The sequence below is a fragment of the Psittacula echo genome (genome assembly GCF_963264785.1).
Source record: "Psittacula echo genome assembly, chromosome: 13".
Lineage (NCBI taxonomy): Eukaryota > Metazoa > Chordata > Aves > Psittaciformes > Psittacidae > Psittacula > Psittacula echo.
In genome coordinates, this window is record NC_137749.1 from 1,184,305 (window position 1) to 1,199,693 (window position 15,389).

The window sequence follows — 15,389 nt, forward strand, 5'->3', positions numbered from 1 at the left end:
TGATACCCTGTCGGCGGCGAGGAGCCGGGTTTGGACGCGCTTTCAACGGGCCTCTTCCTGAGAGAGCTCCGGCTGCTCCCGGCTCTGGATCTGGAGCGCACGGTCCTGCTACCGGTGGGTCCCCCGGGCCCTCGGGCGGGCCCTGCGGAGGGTGGCCGGTTAGGAGCTAACCTGGAGCTCCTGCGCTCAGGAACGAGGAAGGCTGGTGCAAAGTAGGTTGGCTTAAGGAAGTCGGGTTTAAAGAGCTCTTAGAGTCACGGAGGTAAAAGGTGGGAGGTGGCTGTAGCTGGAAATCATAGAATCGCAGCCTAGTTTGGGTTGAAGGGACCTTAAAGCTCCTCCAGCTCCATCCCTGCCACGGGCAGGGACCCCTTCCACTGGAGCAGCTTGCTCCAAGCCTCTGTGTCCAACCTGGCCTTGAACACTGCCAGGGATGGGGCAGCCACAGCTTCTCTGGGCACCCTGTGCCAGCGCCTCAGCACCCTCACAGGGAAGAGCTTCTGCCTAAGAGCTCATCTCAGTCTCCCCTCTGGCAGGTTAAAGCCATTCCCCTTGGCCTGTCCCTACAGGCCCTTGTCCAAAGGGCTTGTAAAAAACACGGGATTTTTTAATAAAATGTTCTCTGTTGGTGTGCACATTGGCAGTCTTGACCGTGGGTCAATTTGTGAGTTTATTGAAATAAACCTAGTGTTTAGGAAGTCAGTTGCCTCTCTTCTGACCATCTCTAGCCCTGATGTTGTTACATTTAAAACTGCCTTGTTTATTTTAGCTGCTATGTCTGTTTGTTGTCTTTCTTTATCAGAGGTACATGGTTGTGTTCTGTGCTGGTTCTCCCAATACAATTACTTATGTACATACTGAAAGGCCTTAAAACAGTGTAATCTAGATAACGTGTGAATGGGCAGAAGATAGGACATGGGTAACAACTATTGTAAAACAGGACTTTTGCTTAAAAATAGTAAAAATCCCAAATTAACTCCCAAGGAATCACTTTTATCTTCACAGAATGTTGTTTTTGTGATAAACAGAGCTGTGTATCTCCTGTGGGCAGTTGTCCCTATCTCACACGAGGCAGTGTATCTATGCTTGTAAACATCAGTGGTGTTCTGACACTGAGATAAAGCTGTTTCTGTGTGTCTATTTGTTAAGCTTGTTGGGACAGTGCAGTGTGCTGGAATCATCATTGGGGTGATCTCATAAGATGGCCTTTCATTTTGTTGTGTTGTGACATTATAGCACTGTCAGGTATTTACTTGATCTTGGTGGAGAAATCTGCTGCCTGACCCATATGTATATATATATACACACATATATATAAAGAACTTACTCTCTGGTGAAGTGTGCATGCTTTTCTCTCACAGGAGGTGATGTTATGTGTCCTTCTTTGATACTTCCTATTCTGAGGCAGGAGTTCACTGTTCATGCTCATGGCTTGGCCTTGCCTTCATCACACGCTTCCTGTTTTGAATCACCCTGCGTGTTCCTGAAAGCAGAGCTCACAAGTCCTCTGCCTTCTCCCCTCTTGCATTCTGCTATTAGCTTAAGAGTATTTTGATGGTGTCCATCATTGTATCTCTTTAAAATGATTCAAATACCAGCACAGACTCTTCAGTGCATTAAATTTAAACCAGAAATATGGATTTTCCCATAACCTGACAGCTTGCTCTCTGTTTCTTCAGACTAACACTTTGTTTCTTCTCCCTTCCCACCCCCATCTGTAAGTTAAGAACAAGTGATTGGTTCTAAGCCAGGTATGGATTGAAGTGAGGGGCTACAAATCATTGTGCAGTTTCACTGGCAAAACCCTCTTTCAGTTAAACTTGTGTGACTCAAAACAGGTTGCAGTGCTGAGCTTCCCAGTTCCATCATGCCTGCTGTCAGGTTTGCTCTGCTGTGTATCATTTAGGTACCTAAACTGGGCCCTGAGCTGCTCTTGGTCCTTTCTTCAGCTTTCCCGGTGCTTAGTAAGAGCAAAGAGTGTTCTCTCAGCTCAGTATGATGAAGTTCTCAGTTCCCTTGTCAAATCCCAGGCTGTTTTGTATTGAAGGGACCTTAAAGCGCCTCCAGCTCCATCCCTGCCATGGGCAGGGACCCCTTCCACTGGAGCAGCTTGCTCCAAGCCCCTGTGTCCAACCTGGCCTTGAACACTGCCAGGGATGGGGCAGCCACAGCTTCTCTGGGCACCCTGTGCCAGCGCCTCAGCACCCTCACAGGGAAGAGCTTCTGCCTGAGAGCTGATCTCAGTCTCCCCTCTGGCAGGTTAAAGCCATTCCCTTTGGCCTGTCCCTACAGGCCCTTGTAAAAAGCCCCTCTCCAGGCTTCTTGTTGGCCCCTCTATTGTCTTTCCTTTTGCTTTTCTGTTATTGTCATCTCTTTTTTGCATCACGCCATTCCCTATTCCAATGGTGCCAGGTTTTGACCCAGACTGGCCAGATTCCACATAAACATGGACTGTCATCAATGTGATTTCTTTCAGGCAGAATGCACAAGCTGAAATAACAAGCAGTGATGTACCGAGGTGGATGTAAAGAAATAAACCTGATGGTGATTGTTAGTTAAGGCAAAGTGAATACTGGCTTCCAGAAGAGTCCCATTAGTTTATGAATGAGCGTGTGATAAGGTTGCATGTAATGAAAAGGGACGAGGCTCATTAGTCTGGAAGGCTGCCTCCAGCCTCCGTGGGTTAGATTAGAACTAATGCATCTCATTTCAGTGCTATTTTTTTCCTTCTTAGAAGGGAAAGTTAAAATAATGCAATGATTTATAAGGAGGTTTGTGCTTGTTATTAATTTGGTTTTTAAATGAGGTTATTTTTTCCCCCTCAAAGCTGTGCTTTAGTTTGGCTCTGGGCTGTGATGGTTATCAGCTCCGAGTGGATGCTCCCATCCCTCATGGTTTGAACAGGTTTGCCCACATTGCCTTCAGCACACACACAACATCAACTCTGCTTAAAAACCACAGCAGTGATGGGATCTCCTGTTCAGGGAGTCAGTACATTCACTGCATAGGTCAGAGAAGGCTTTTCTGATGCACAGTTGCTCAGATGTATTCTGACAGGATGCAGGAGTTCTCCCATCGCATACCAGCCTTGGGTTGTACTCACTTATTTAGCCTCAAACTCATCTCTGCATTTGAAATCAAGAAGAATTTTCCGAAATAGAAAAGATGTTGAATTCCTTTGGCTTTCTCCTGGGATGCACCAGATCTGAAGGTCTGTCTCACTACTTCACTGCCTGTTCCTGCAGGGTTCTTGGCACATCCAGTTTCATGAGTCACTGACAGAAAACTGGAGTTTCTTCTGGAGATGGAGCTGAGAGCAGTGGAAGGACCTCACTTTAGTGTCCTCTGTTTCAATCTGATGTAACATCCCTACTCGGTTTCACACTTTCTGATGTCTGAAGCTACATAATAGCTAGTGTTATTATTTACTACTTCATCTGTCACCAGTTGTCTTTCTGGTTTGCTTATAAGATGGCTCCAGTTTGGCTCTATCTAGGGTTGAAGTGAATTAGCTTGGCAAGCTTTGATTTTACTGACCCTTTACTTGGCACATGCATCCTGCTCTTTTTCTTTAATGTGATACTCTTGAGCATTTTTATTATTGAATGTGGAAATTAAAAATCATCGTAGTAATATAGAACTGAAGACTGAGTAGCATGGGAAGAAGCATAACTATTTTACCACTTCTTACTTTTAGACTTCTGAGGTTTTCCAAAGAGTAGATGGGTGCTATTGTTAGACTATACATTTGTAGGACTTCACGAAATTACAAGTAAGCACTTTAAGGAGGCAGTAAGTTGAGCATCCTATTACTCTTACAAAGTAAAGTATTGCCACAGGAAGAACTGCAAACAGTGGGGCTGTTCTCAGAGTCCCACATCCCCACTAAGCACAAGAACTGGTATTTCGCCAGCACCCACAGCCCATGTGCACTGCTGCTAAGCAGTAAAGCTGAGGTTAGAAGGCAAGGCTCCTGATTTTAGACTATGGGTTTGACATACATGTTGCCTTCCGTGTTGTAATTCATGTGTTCTTTTTCAGATCCCTGCTGGGCATCAATTAACAGGGGGATTCTCATCTGTGACGAGTGCTGTAGTGTTCATCGAAGTCTGGGGCGTCACATCTCTCAAGTGAGGCATCTCAAGCACACCCCATGGCCTCCAACACTGCTGCAGGTAAAAAGTAAAACTGTGTCTTCCTTCAGTAAAACTACATATATGAATATTGTATGGAATTTATGGGTCTTATGACATGGGCCTGTAGGGACAGGACAAGGGGAATGGCTTTAACCTGCCAGAGGGGAGACTGAGATCAGCTCTCAGACAGTTCTTCCCTGTGAGGGTGCTGAAGCGCTGGCACAGGGTGCCCAGGGAAGCTGTGGCTGCCCCATCCCTGGCAGTGTTCAAGGCCAGGTTGGACACAGGGGCTTGGAGCAAGCTGCTCTAGTGGAAGGTGTCTCTGCCTGTGGCAGGGGTTGGAGCTGGAGGAGCTTTAAGGTCCCTTCCAACATAAACCAGGCTGGGATTCTACGAGTTTGAGCTTTCAACTTTTCTTCCAGACTTTTGCAATGCATCTGCTTCAACCTAGATTTTGAATATATGGCAAACCTCTCTTAGGTAGAGCTGCTGTTGGGAAGAGTAGAGAGTTTTAAGGGGGTTCTTTTTACATTCCATATAACAAGCTCCGAAGCCTGTGCCTGATTCTGATACCCCAGTCAGTTATGGATGCTGGCACACGGAATGTGCATCTCTTGGCTTGCTGTCTGTGTGAATGTAATTACAGACATTTGAGCAGTCAGTCTGTGCAGTTAGCAGCAAAATGCCTTTACTGCCTGTTTGCGTTCACTTTGGATTTCAGATGGTGGAAACACTGTATAATAACGGTGCAAACTCCATATGGGAACATTCCTTACTGGACCCTGCCTCTGTTATGAGCGGGAGGCGCAAAGCAAGCCCACAGGATAAAGTGCAGTAAGTGCAAAATGACAAAGGTTTTATTCTTGTAGACGTGTGACTGTTATATTCAGCAGTGACAGAAGCAGCAAGTTATCCATGGGGACCTGGTGATAATTGTATTCCAGGAAGAGAACAGGAGTAAACCAGTTATTTGTTCACTCATTTTCTTATTTTTGCCTTTTTATTTTAATTTACAATGATTAATTTTGTAAAATTTATTACAAAAATGGAACTGAGTTGCTTGAATTCTCTGAGCTATTGTCTCCTGACCTCTGGCTTTGGGTATTGAGAACCTGATACTTGTACTTAAATCAAAAGTCTTTAATTCTCACACCATGTGCTTCAGTTAATGGAACTCTGCTGATGGGATTGAGATTAGATGATGAATTAAACAAAAATTATGGTTTCTGTCACTGAATATGCCGCTCCATTTGAAAATGTATTGGCTGCATGTAGTAATTATATATCTTAAGTTGGCATGATTTTAAGTTCAGTGTTCACTTGTAAAAAATACGCTCTGCCTCCTAGGGTCCGCAGATGTTCTGATGTTTGTAACAGAAATGTGTTCTGTGTAGTTAAACAGTCTGCATTGGTTGTGCTTTTAATAGGTCTAATTTTGCAAGCAAGGATCTAATAGAGTCTTCACTTGTGAATTTTCCTTTTTCTAGACCATCTGTATCAATGGGAAAACATTAATATATATTTTCTTTCCCTTCTGTTGCTTGGGTTTCTCTTTACAGTCCCAATAAAGCAGAATTCATTAGAGCTAAATATCAAATGTTGGCATTTGTTCATCGCTTGCCGTGCCGTGAGGACGACAGTGTCACTGCCAAAGATCTCAGTAAGGTCAGTGCATGTGTTCTGGCAGGCTGCAGGAACTATAGCTTGTGTGTACCAGCAGTGAAATCTGACTGAATTAAAGCAGTTGCTTTTCACTTAACTATAGCTGTTCTCCAGCACTATCACATAAACAAATACAGCTTGACTTCAGCTTGAAGCCTCTTTGGTTTTGGTCTGTATATGGATACTGGAGATGTGGGTGGTTGAGAGGCACCAGTTTAGGTTAACCTGGAGAAAAACATTTACACAAAAGATCTGTAGCAAGAATTCTTGCATACCTGTTTCTAAAATGGTGCCTGAAAAAAACCAAAGGCTCAATCACAGTAATTGCTGCTGCTTTAAGTACAATTCTGCTTCTCTTTCAGCAACTCCATTCCAGTGTGAGGACAGGGAACCTGGAGACGTGTCTGCGATTGCTTTCTTTGGGAGCTCAAGCTAACTTCTTTCATCCTGTATGAATACTTTCTACAGTTTGTAATAGTTGTCTAGATTTCAGCTGATGCACATTGTAATTCAGACCTGTTGATTAAGGAGATATTTTTCTTACTAACCTGTAGGAGAAAGGCAACACCCCGCTCCACGTGGCTGCCAAGGCAGGACAGACGCTACAGGCAGAGTTATTAGCAGTTTATGGCGCTGATCCTGGCACGCAAGATTCTAATGGAAAAACTCCAGTTGACTATGCAAGGTAGAAGGCTCTGACATATGTGATGCTCTTATATATTCACCCATGTCCATAAATCACATGATGAAAAAAAAATATATTTCTCTGATTATTTTTAACATGTTGTATGTCTCAAAATGAGTAACTGATGTAACTTCTGTTTGTGTGTGTGTGTGAACCAGACAAGGGGGGCACCATGAGCTGGCAGAGCGCCTGGTGGAGATCCAGTACGAGCTCACAGACAGGTTGGCTTTCTACCTCTGTGGCAGGAAACCAGGTGAGAGGGAGAAACTACACTCTGAGATCTATCAGTGTTAATCATAGGGCAGTTCAAACTATGGTATGCAGTGTTAGGGTCAGCATTAATACACTTTTTCTATGCATTTCAAATATCCTAAGTTTATATAAATCATACAAGAACTCAAGAAAGTGCAAGATGTAAAATTAATAACATTTAAAATTCATTTACATAACACATTTTCCACAAATAATGTGTTCTGTAAATGGAGTACCCCTGGTAATGTGGAGAAACCTATGTGTTAGAACAGTTGAATAATGCTGAACTTCAAGGAGTGAATTGCAGGGAAATGACAGGTATTGTGTACGTTGAATAGTCTGCAAGAGTGATACAGAAACTCTTTCAAGTTGCCTCTCCTCACTGAAATGCAAAAGTAGGGGAGCATTCAGTTAAGTGGATGTCTTTTGAAGACAAGCACACTAATAAATTTTTAGCCATTAGGTGCTATGAAGGCTGCTGTGGTAGAACATTAGCTTTTTTCTAAAGGAAATGTTAATATACTTGATAAACCTTAACTGGAATCTTTGATAACATTTGACAATTGTGGTAGGAACCTTCTTTTAAGACATGCTAGTTTCCTATAACTGGAAGTTGAGTCATTACGTGCAAGATAAATGACTATGTTTGCCTGGTGTGTATGGTTGGGTTTCTCCTTACTGTGTCTTTTCGTAACACTGAATATCAGCTGTATATATGCAGACAACATTGAAACTATAGTCCAGGAACAACCTGTTAAAATGCAATCCGTTTTAAATTCTAGAGCATAAAAACGGACAGCACTTTGTGATACCTCAGATGGCAGACAGGTAAGTCCCTGATTCCATGGCATGGCTGAAACCAGCAAAATAAAACCCCTTAATGAAGTTTCTTTTCCTTTCTGAAGCAACTGTTAAGCTTGTGGTTATTCTAATTCTTTAATGTGTGTCTTTGGTGCCTCTGTCACTCTTGGAGGCTTTTTTTTTATTCCCTTTAGAATATTGTCATTTAAACAAAGTCACGAAACTGAAGAAGCTGAATGTATTTGTTAAAATGCAGAGGAAAGGTGGGACAATTATATTAAGGGAACATGGGGATTCCTGGGTAAAAGATTTTGTAGATAATTCCAGGACCAATTGAGTTCCTGATACAGCATTTTGAAACTAATACTTGCAAGAAAGCTGCATTTTTCTCTAAAAGTATTTATAATTTAGATCACTTGAGAGCTTTTAACTTTTGGTTACAATCAATGAAATAATTTTTGTATAAAACATATGAAGTATTAATCCTAAATCCCTATTTTTCTTTCTTTGCTGTGCAATTGGGAATAAGGCGGCTGTGAGTAAATTACTGTTCAATTTATTGCTTGCAAAATTGCTACGGAAGACTTCTAAAATGATAGGAACTGTGTAATGGTTGGTAAAATACTTAGTGTTAACATCTGTAGTTCTTTTAGATAAGCTGTACTTAGCTGTTGAATAAAATACTGTATATTTTCAGTGCAGAGTGTTCTGCAGAGTACAGTAAGTATCATTTGCATTGTAGCACAGAAAAGGAAGTTGACATGTAGAGAAAAGGACTTGTTCAGAGGTGCTGCTGAGAGTGCAGAGCCTGCAGTACAACCTGCTTCACCTCTGCCTCATGTCCTCTGCTCTGGTTTTTCTCCTTTTCCCCCCCTTGTCTGGTGACTCTCTGCAATGTCAGTTAATCATACAGAGGTTTTATTTGAGCCTTTGCAGCCTTGTAGACACCCAGGGGAGTCTTCTCCTGCGTGCTATAAATGTGGGCTCGCAAGGTATCAGCTTCCTGATCTGTGGCTCTGGTGATGAATTCTGTTGAACTGCACAATTTTCATCTTGTGCCTCATGTTCAAGACTGGAAACCAGTGGAAAAGATTATTTACTGATGAGTACAGAATCATTTTAAGTGTGGCCTTATTGCTGTGGCCATTTGCCAGTCAGATGCTCCCCCACGTCCTGCACAGCCCAATGGAACAAGTCCCATGTGTTTTATGTGGGCTGGAGTTGTGGTCAGAATGATCGTATTATTCAGATGCCTCACAGAAAGCGTTTTGTTGCACTACAGCTTGACTGTGGCTTGAGCTACACAGATGGGGCTATTCGTATTCCAAAGGATCTTTTGGATTCTTTAAGTTGTTTAGAAAAAGCTGAAGAATATGCTAATTGTGATCTTAGCAATATTAGTAAGATCAGTGTGTTAAAAACTTTGTTAAAATACTGAAAGATTCAAGGAGTTTTAAGTAAAAGTGACACTTCATCACTGAATTACCAAAATGTAGAGTCTGTGTTTCAACAAGCTGGTAGATGCTGCAGATGTAATGATCACTTCCTGTTTTCATAGCAGTCTAGATTTATCAGAACTTGCAAAGGCAGCCAAGAAGAAACTTCAGTCTGTAAGTAAAACTTCTTTGTCTAGATGTGGTGAACTCTGCTCTTCATCTTTCAGGCTGGTTTCAGCTTCTATTAATTCCTGCATCAATAAATGTCAACTCCAGCAAGTTAAAAGTCTGGAGAAAAACATGAAAATAGGCAGAGCTGGAAGAACAAAGATGATGACAAATCCATGACAGAGATAGTCTTGTTTGAGGCAGTATCTCAAGGTCTGTCTCCCCAGTTCAGAACCTTAAACTTTGTCTTGCTGTCATGTGTTTGATATAAATCTGTATGTTAAATGTTGCTATTTGCCTTTAGCTTTCTGGAAAGCCAGACTAGTGCATTAGTCTCTGCTAATTAGTTGCTAGCAATGCCAGCTCGCTATTTTGGCTGAAGTGTGGGTGACCACATCCTTGTACAAGTTAGAGTGAGGATACGTATTCCCTCTACTTAAAGGTTTTTGCTGTCACACAATTATCTCTCTTGGACCATCCGCTGTAGAAGCAGAGTTTGAAACACCCAGGCATGTTGTGAGTCCTAACTCAAACCCCCATCTGCAGTGTCAGTTGGATACCTGGTTCCCACAGTAGGTCTGCTTTATCCTGAATACATGAGATCTTTTTGTGATCAGATAGGAGAGGAAAAATCCATTAACTAGTAAAGGAAAAACGTAGCACAGTGCTTCTGTCTGTATATAGCAATTGGGTGCTTGTATATATCTGTGTCAATAGGCTGAAAAGCAAGAGCAGAGTTCTGCCCTTACATTTTCTGTGTATAGAGGTCTTGTTGTATTTTATGTTCAAGCTCTAACTGTTCTCCTGTACCCTTAGCTAAGCAACCACTTGTTTGAAGAACTTGCCATGGATGTCTATGATGAAGTTGACAGGAGGGAGACGGATGCAGGTGAATGAGGCTTTCTGGAATGTGTATAAAATGAATGTGAATTCTTGCATACAAGATCCTAGGGCAAGCATGTGTTCTGTTTAAAGCACTGTTCTATTCAGTAATTGCTCATAATGGTAATTTCTTTGTCTTTAATTGTCTGAATGTGACATTAATTGAAAAAATCTTTTAGTTTTTACCAAGTAGAGAACCCTCTGGGGCAAAAAGCTTCCCTTTGAATTGATGGTCTTTGGGTTTGAGATTGTGGCCTTTTATTCTTTGATAAGAAACACTGTCAAATAGTACAGGAAGGTTATTCCCTCTTTTCTCTTCCTTGAGCAGTTTGGCTTGCTACTCAGAACCACAGTACACTTGTGACAGAGACCACAGTAGTCCCTTTTCTTCCCGTAAATCCTGAATATTCATCAACCAGGAATCAGGTAGGCAACCTTTTTAATACTGTAAAACTATTTATATTCAATAAGCCAGCTATTTGATGTAATATTGCTTTACTGCACTTCTTTACTGTAGAAGAGTTGCATCTACTTGTAAAGAGGTTAAAATAGCTTTGTACTTCCTCTGCCCTGGAGTGTGCAGATGGATACTTTAAATTGCACTTTCTGCAATAAATACAATTGGACACTCATCTTCCTGGAAGTGCTGTTGTGTGTTTTACCTGGGAGCTCTGCTCTTCATCTAACACATGATGTGCTGCTTTTTTCTCCATTATTCTGTGATTTAGGGAAGGCAGAAACTGGCTCGATTTAATGCCCATGAATTTGCTACGTTAGTTATAGATATTTTGAGTGATGCAAAACGGAGGCAACAGGGGAATCCTCTCTCTGGGTCAAAAGGTGAGAATGCTTTTGGTTGTTAGCTGGTCTATATGTCAGTGAAGAAAGAGAGACTGTTTTTATAAACAAGAACTAAATCATGTGGCTGTTGGCATGTGTTAGGCCACCAAAAGAATGCCCAAATACAGAAGATTTGTGTGTAAATGTTGGAATTTGTAATACAGTTAAATCAGGTGGGATATGTGCAATCCAGGAACATTTTTTTGTGATGGCTGGGATTTTTATGATGAATTGGTAAAACTTTCTATGATAATCCTGTACAGTTTGAATGATGATTCTTTTGATTGGCAGCTAGGATAACCACAGTGGTTTAGGTGCTGGCTTTCCTGCCTGCTCTGTGCATGCAGGACTTTGCTGTAATTTAGATGCTCTTGAGCTTATTGCCAGTTCACCTTCTTCTGCAAACTCACTAGTATATTTTTAAGTGGTGTATCTTGATCTACAGAAAACGTGGAGCTGATTCTTAAATCAATCAGCAACCAGCATAGTAGTGAGAGTCAGGACAATGACCAGCCTGATTATGACAGCGTTGCTTCAGATGAGGATACGGATCTGGAAACCAATGCAGCCAAATCAAACAGGCAGAAGGTAGGTTTGAAATATTTATACACAGACCAAATGTTATTCATAGAGGTAATCGGCAGTCAGACTTCACCCCTTGTGAGGGTATTTAATGTGCACAAATGAACTGAAAAGTACTGTGTGCCGCTGTGTGTGTCTGGAGATAAGATATAGACGTAATTGCCCAGATGAAGTAATTGGATCTACCAGAACACTCCTGATCAGTGATTCCATGATGTTTCACAAAGATTTACTGCTTTCTACTGGAGAAATATTTGCAGCAGACCAATAGTGACCAAGTGTTTTAAACCATTCCTGAAAATAAGGCAGCATGGTAAAAAAGGGGCAATAAACCTTATAGTACTAGTGTAATCTTCCCTGGTGATGTGCACAGTGGTATTTAGGGATCTGTCTCTTAGGACTGTCCAGTTTATGCATATTTTTAAATCCTGCTGAAACAGCATTGTGTCACTGATCTGCTGAGACAAATGGTTTTGTGCATTTGTGCTTTTGAGCTAAAAGCTGATTGAGATCAAATTTCATTTATATTGGACTAAAATTATTCTAATAGATAGATCTTATTTATTTGAACTTAATTTGAACTGTGATTCCTATAAAGTAATGAGGTTTCAAGAGCTTTTCACATCCTTGTCCTATCTTCTGTTTTCTTTGGGTAATCTGTTCCTCAATGGTGTATTTTTCTCTTTCTGCTCGTAGAGCCTGGATTCGGACTTGTCAGATGGACCAGTGACAGCCCAAGAATACATGCAAGTTAAAAATGCACTGGTGGCTTCAGAAGTGAAGATTCAGCAGTTAATGAAAGTGAACATCAACCTGAGTGATGAGCTGAGGATCATGCAGAAAAAGGTAACAGGCCCAACAGTGCAACCCCTTCATCTCTCAATGTATTTTAAGCTGACAAGAATAAAACTGAAAATGCAGTAATCCAATATTAGGATAGTAAGAAAACTCATTTTAAATGGAGCTGCTTTGGAATCAGATATGAGACTATAACTGTGTAAGGGCAGTACATGCTTCGAATGTTTTATTGTGGAGATGATGATCATCTGCTTGGTTCACTTTGACATAAGTTTTCCAAGTGACAAGGCAGTTGTTACAAGTCTTGTATATTTTTGCTGTCTGGCTTCAAGATAAGCAGTTTTCAACAATAAGGAAGTCGACGCTAGCATAACCTTACCTGTGCACACATAAATACATAACTATATGATGTACTTTCAGCTTTTCTGGTAAATATATTGGCTTTTTTCCATTCATAAACTCAGTTGGAATGAAGGGAAATTTAAATCCCAATGCAATAGAAAATAATCTGAAATGTGGTAATTTAGAAGCCAAATCTTTAAATCCTTATGGAAACAAATCAAGTTGTTGAATGCTTTGCCAGTGTTCTGGTAAATAGAATGGTGTAAAGGAGGATTCCTGTCTATTGTATTCACTCTCCTGTCTGTCATGCTAGCCTAAGAATGCTAGAGTCCATCGTGTGCTGCAGAAAGCTCCCTCCCTGTAGGGAAACTTGTTTAAGCTGTGATCCTGCCCAGGTGAACCCATGCCCGGAGCATGTTCCCCCTTTGTCTTGGGACAAAGAGGCTGATGCTTTGGTGAGTGATGGGAACTGTTGAGCTCTTGGCATTTGAGGTTGAGCTAGTTCAGCAGATCAGAATATCCATGTCTGTTAAGTGCCATCCTTCTCTTACAGTTGTATTCAGCCTTTCAGGTCTATTGGGATGGTGAATACGGAGAGGAACTGGGTAGATCTGAGGGTGTTTCCCTTGTCTATTAACAGCATGTACTGGTTAAGCATTTCTCTGCATCAATTGAATTTTCACTTCTTTTGAGTTTCTATAGACAGTTACAGTCTATTTAGGGCTAGGGCCTATGAATTAACCAGGCTTTAGTGTATTTATGGTGTAGCAGAGAAGAGATGGTGGCTGTGCTGCAGCTGAAGGTGTTTTGAAGGATGGTGTAGTCAGGGTGTTCTCACCTTGGAGGTGAGTTGCACTGGCTCTGTGTCCAAATGGTGTGTGTAACTACAGGGCTTTCACTCAGTGGTCGGTGGCTCAGGTTGAGGCATCAATGCAGCTGTGAGACACTGCAGAATGCAAGGAAGGGCTTGGCTCAAAGCTCCTGGGAGCCGTGGTACAACATGAGAATTCTCTGCTGGGTTATTTGTGGCAAGACATCAGTGTATTTGTCCATTCAGGAGTCTCTTTGGGTTTGGTTTGATTTCTAAGCAAGAGCTTAGGTCATACGAAACAATCTGTCCACTTTACATACACATTTGCTAATGAGATAATCTTTTGCATGGAAATTACCAAGCAAAATATGTTAAAGAGGAGGCAAAGCTACACTTGATGAATGCCCATTCAGAGCAGGTTCTTCCTAAATGAAGATGAAAATAGTTTAATTACTTTAATGGGTATTCTATTGGAAAAAGCTATGGGTTTTTTTTTCCTGCCTGCTTCTATGTGGTTAAGTTTGGTGTGAGTTTACATTAGCTACTGGCTAGAACTGCACCAAAAGCACATTTATGATATGTAGATGTCTGGAAGAAGAAGACTATAAGGTTGACCTGTTGCATTGCTTCTAAGGGCAAACTTTAAAGGGGTAGCTTGGCTCCTGGCTGATTCTCACATCGGAAGCCTTGGTGCATCTTACTACAGAGCCACAGAAAGTGGGGAGAAAGGGCCTGAACCACAGTCAGCACATTTGATTTAGGGTTCTGGGAAGTGCTCAAGGCAAAATAGGATTTTTGTGATAGGAGTAATGCTCTTGAAGGTTCGTATGATGCAAAGTAAATGCCATTAGTAAATACGCACTTTCCTGTTTGAAAGGCCAGCAGCTGCTGGCAATATACTCAGTTATTGGTAGAGAATTGCTGATACTGCCTTTCTTTTACCTCTTTTCTTCATGATGTGTTAATATAGCAAACTCTGAGTAACTCCACCAAAAAAAAATCAGAATTATTACATTTTTACTATGCATCAAATCATAATAATAAAAAGCTTTAAACTTATTCCCTGTTGGCTTCTTAGAAAGCAGTAGCTGATCCTTGATTTCCATAAGCTAAACCCTCCTCTTGCTTTGCAGAGCAAGCTCCAATCTCCTTTGTGCTGCCTCTGGTGTCTGTGCTGTAGTTCTGGCGTTGTCAGATTTCATGGGCCTCATGTTAAAGTCCGCTTTTAAGTTCTTGCATCAACTGCTAAAATGGAGCCCTTTGCTTGAAAACCTGTGTTGTTGGCAGTGCTTCCCCCCACAACCTCATTCTAGCACATTCCATGTGCCAGTACAGCCAGGCTGGAAGAAACTGTGGATTTAACTACAACAGCTGATTTTCCTGTTTAATTTAGCTTGCATCCCAGCAAAAAGTGCTGGAAATCAGCACATAAGTGTTTCTGATCTGGAACATAAATGTTTCTATGCAAGTCAAATAGATTTTGAACAAAGAAATCAACCCCCAGCTACTAGTAATGGGATTTACTAGTAAAGCTGATAAGTGTGTATGTACGGTCAGTTTGCTTTTGACACTTGCTATTAGAAAAACAAAGTCCCACTGCTAAACATTTCTTTCAGCTTCAAACGCTACAGAGTGAAAATACCAACCTCAGAAGACAGGCCACAACCAATATATATCAGGTCCAAAGTGGTTCTGAGTACACAGACCCTACCAACAATTCTTCTTTAAAGCGACGACCATCTGCACGTGGTAGCAGACCCATGTCCATGTATGAGACTGGATCAGGTCAGAAACCCTACCTCCCCATGGGAGAGGTTCCATACCCAGAGGAAAGCATAACACGACTGCAGCCTTTCCCTCCACATGTAAGTAAAACTGCTGATGCTTCTGCATTTCTTCTCGTGTTCAGCTTTTCTGTCTATTCCAGCTATGCTTGTGTACCAGAGGTGCTCATCTGTCTGCTTCAGGGTGAATCTGAACTGCTGTTAGTGTTT

At 41.6% G+C, this 15,389-nt stretch overlaps 1 protein-coding gene across 9 annotated transcripts in view; it reads left to right on the forward strand.

Annotated features, from left to right (window-relative positions):
* Positions 1-15,389, forward strand: part of GIT2 (GIT ArfGAP 2) — a gene marked incomplete at its 5' end in the record, with an annotated part of 31,532 nt that overhangs the window by 396 nt on the left and 15,747 nt on the right. For 3 of the 9 annotated variants that reach the window (XR_013957932.1, XM_080628649.1, XM_080628652.1), the window contains 14 exons: positions 4,042-4,175; positions 4,858-4,970; positions 5,696-5,801; positions 6,161-6,247; positions 6,353-6,483; positions 6,642-6,736; positions 7,518-7,563; positions 9,095-9,146; positions 9,957-10,029; positions 10,351-10,448; positions 10,751-10,862; positions 11,308-11,450; positions 12,141-12,290; positions 15,012-15,260. Coding sequence is in view for 8 of the 9 variants with exons in the window: in XM_080628649.1 (XP_080484775.1) it covers positions 4,042-4,175; positions 4,858-4,970; positions 5,696-5,801; positions 6,161-6,247; positions 6,353-6,483; positions 6,642-6,736; positions 7,518-7,563; positions 9,095-9,146; positions 9,957-10,029; positions 10,351-10,448; positions 10,751-10,862; positions 11,308-11,450; positions 12,141-12,290; positions 15,012-15,260 (1,589 nt within the window). Of the gene's footprint in view, positions 1-90; positions 213-4,041; positions 4,176-4,857; positions 4,971-5,695; positions 5,802-6,160; positions 6,248-6,352; positions 6,484-6,641; positions 6,737-7,517; positions 7,564-9,094; positions 9,147-9,956; positions 10,030-10,350; positions 10,449-10,750; positions 10,863-11,307; positions 11,451-12,140; positions 12,291-15,011; positions 15,261-15,389 lie in introns of those variants that run through there. The other 6 variants (XM_080628653.1, XM_080628654.1, XM_080628655.1 and 3 more) reach the window with 5 other exon arrangements.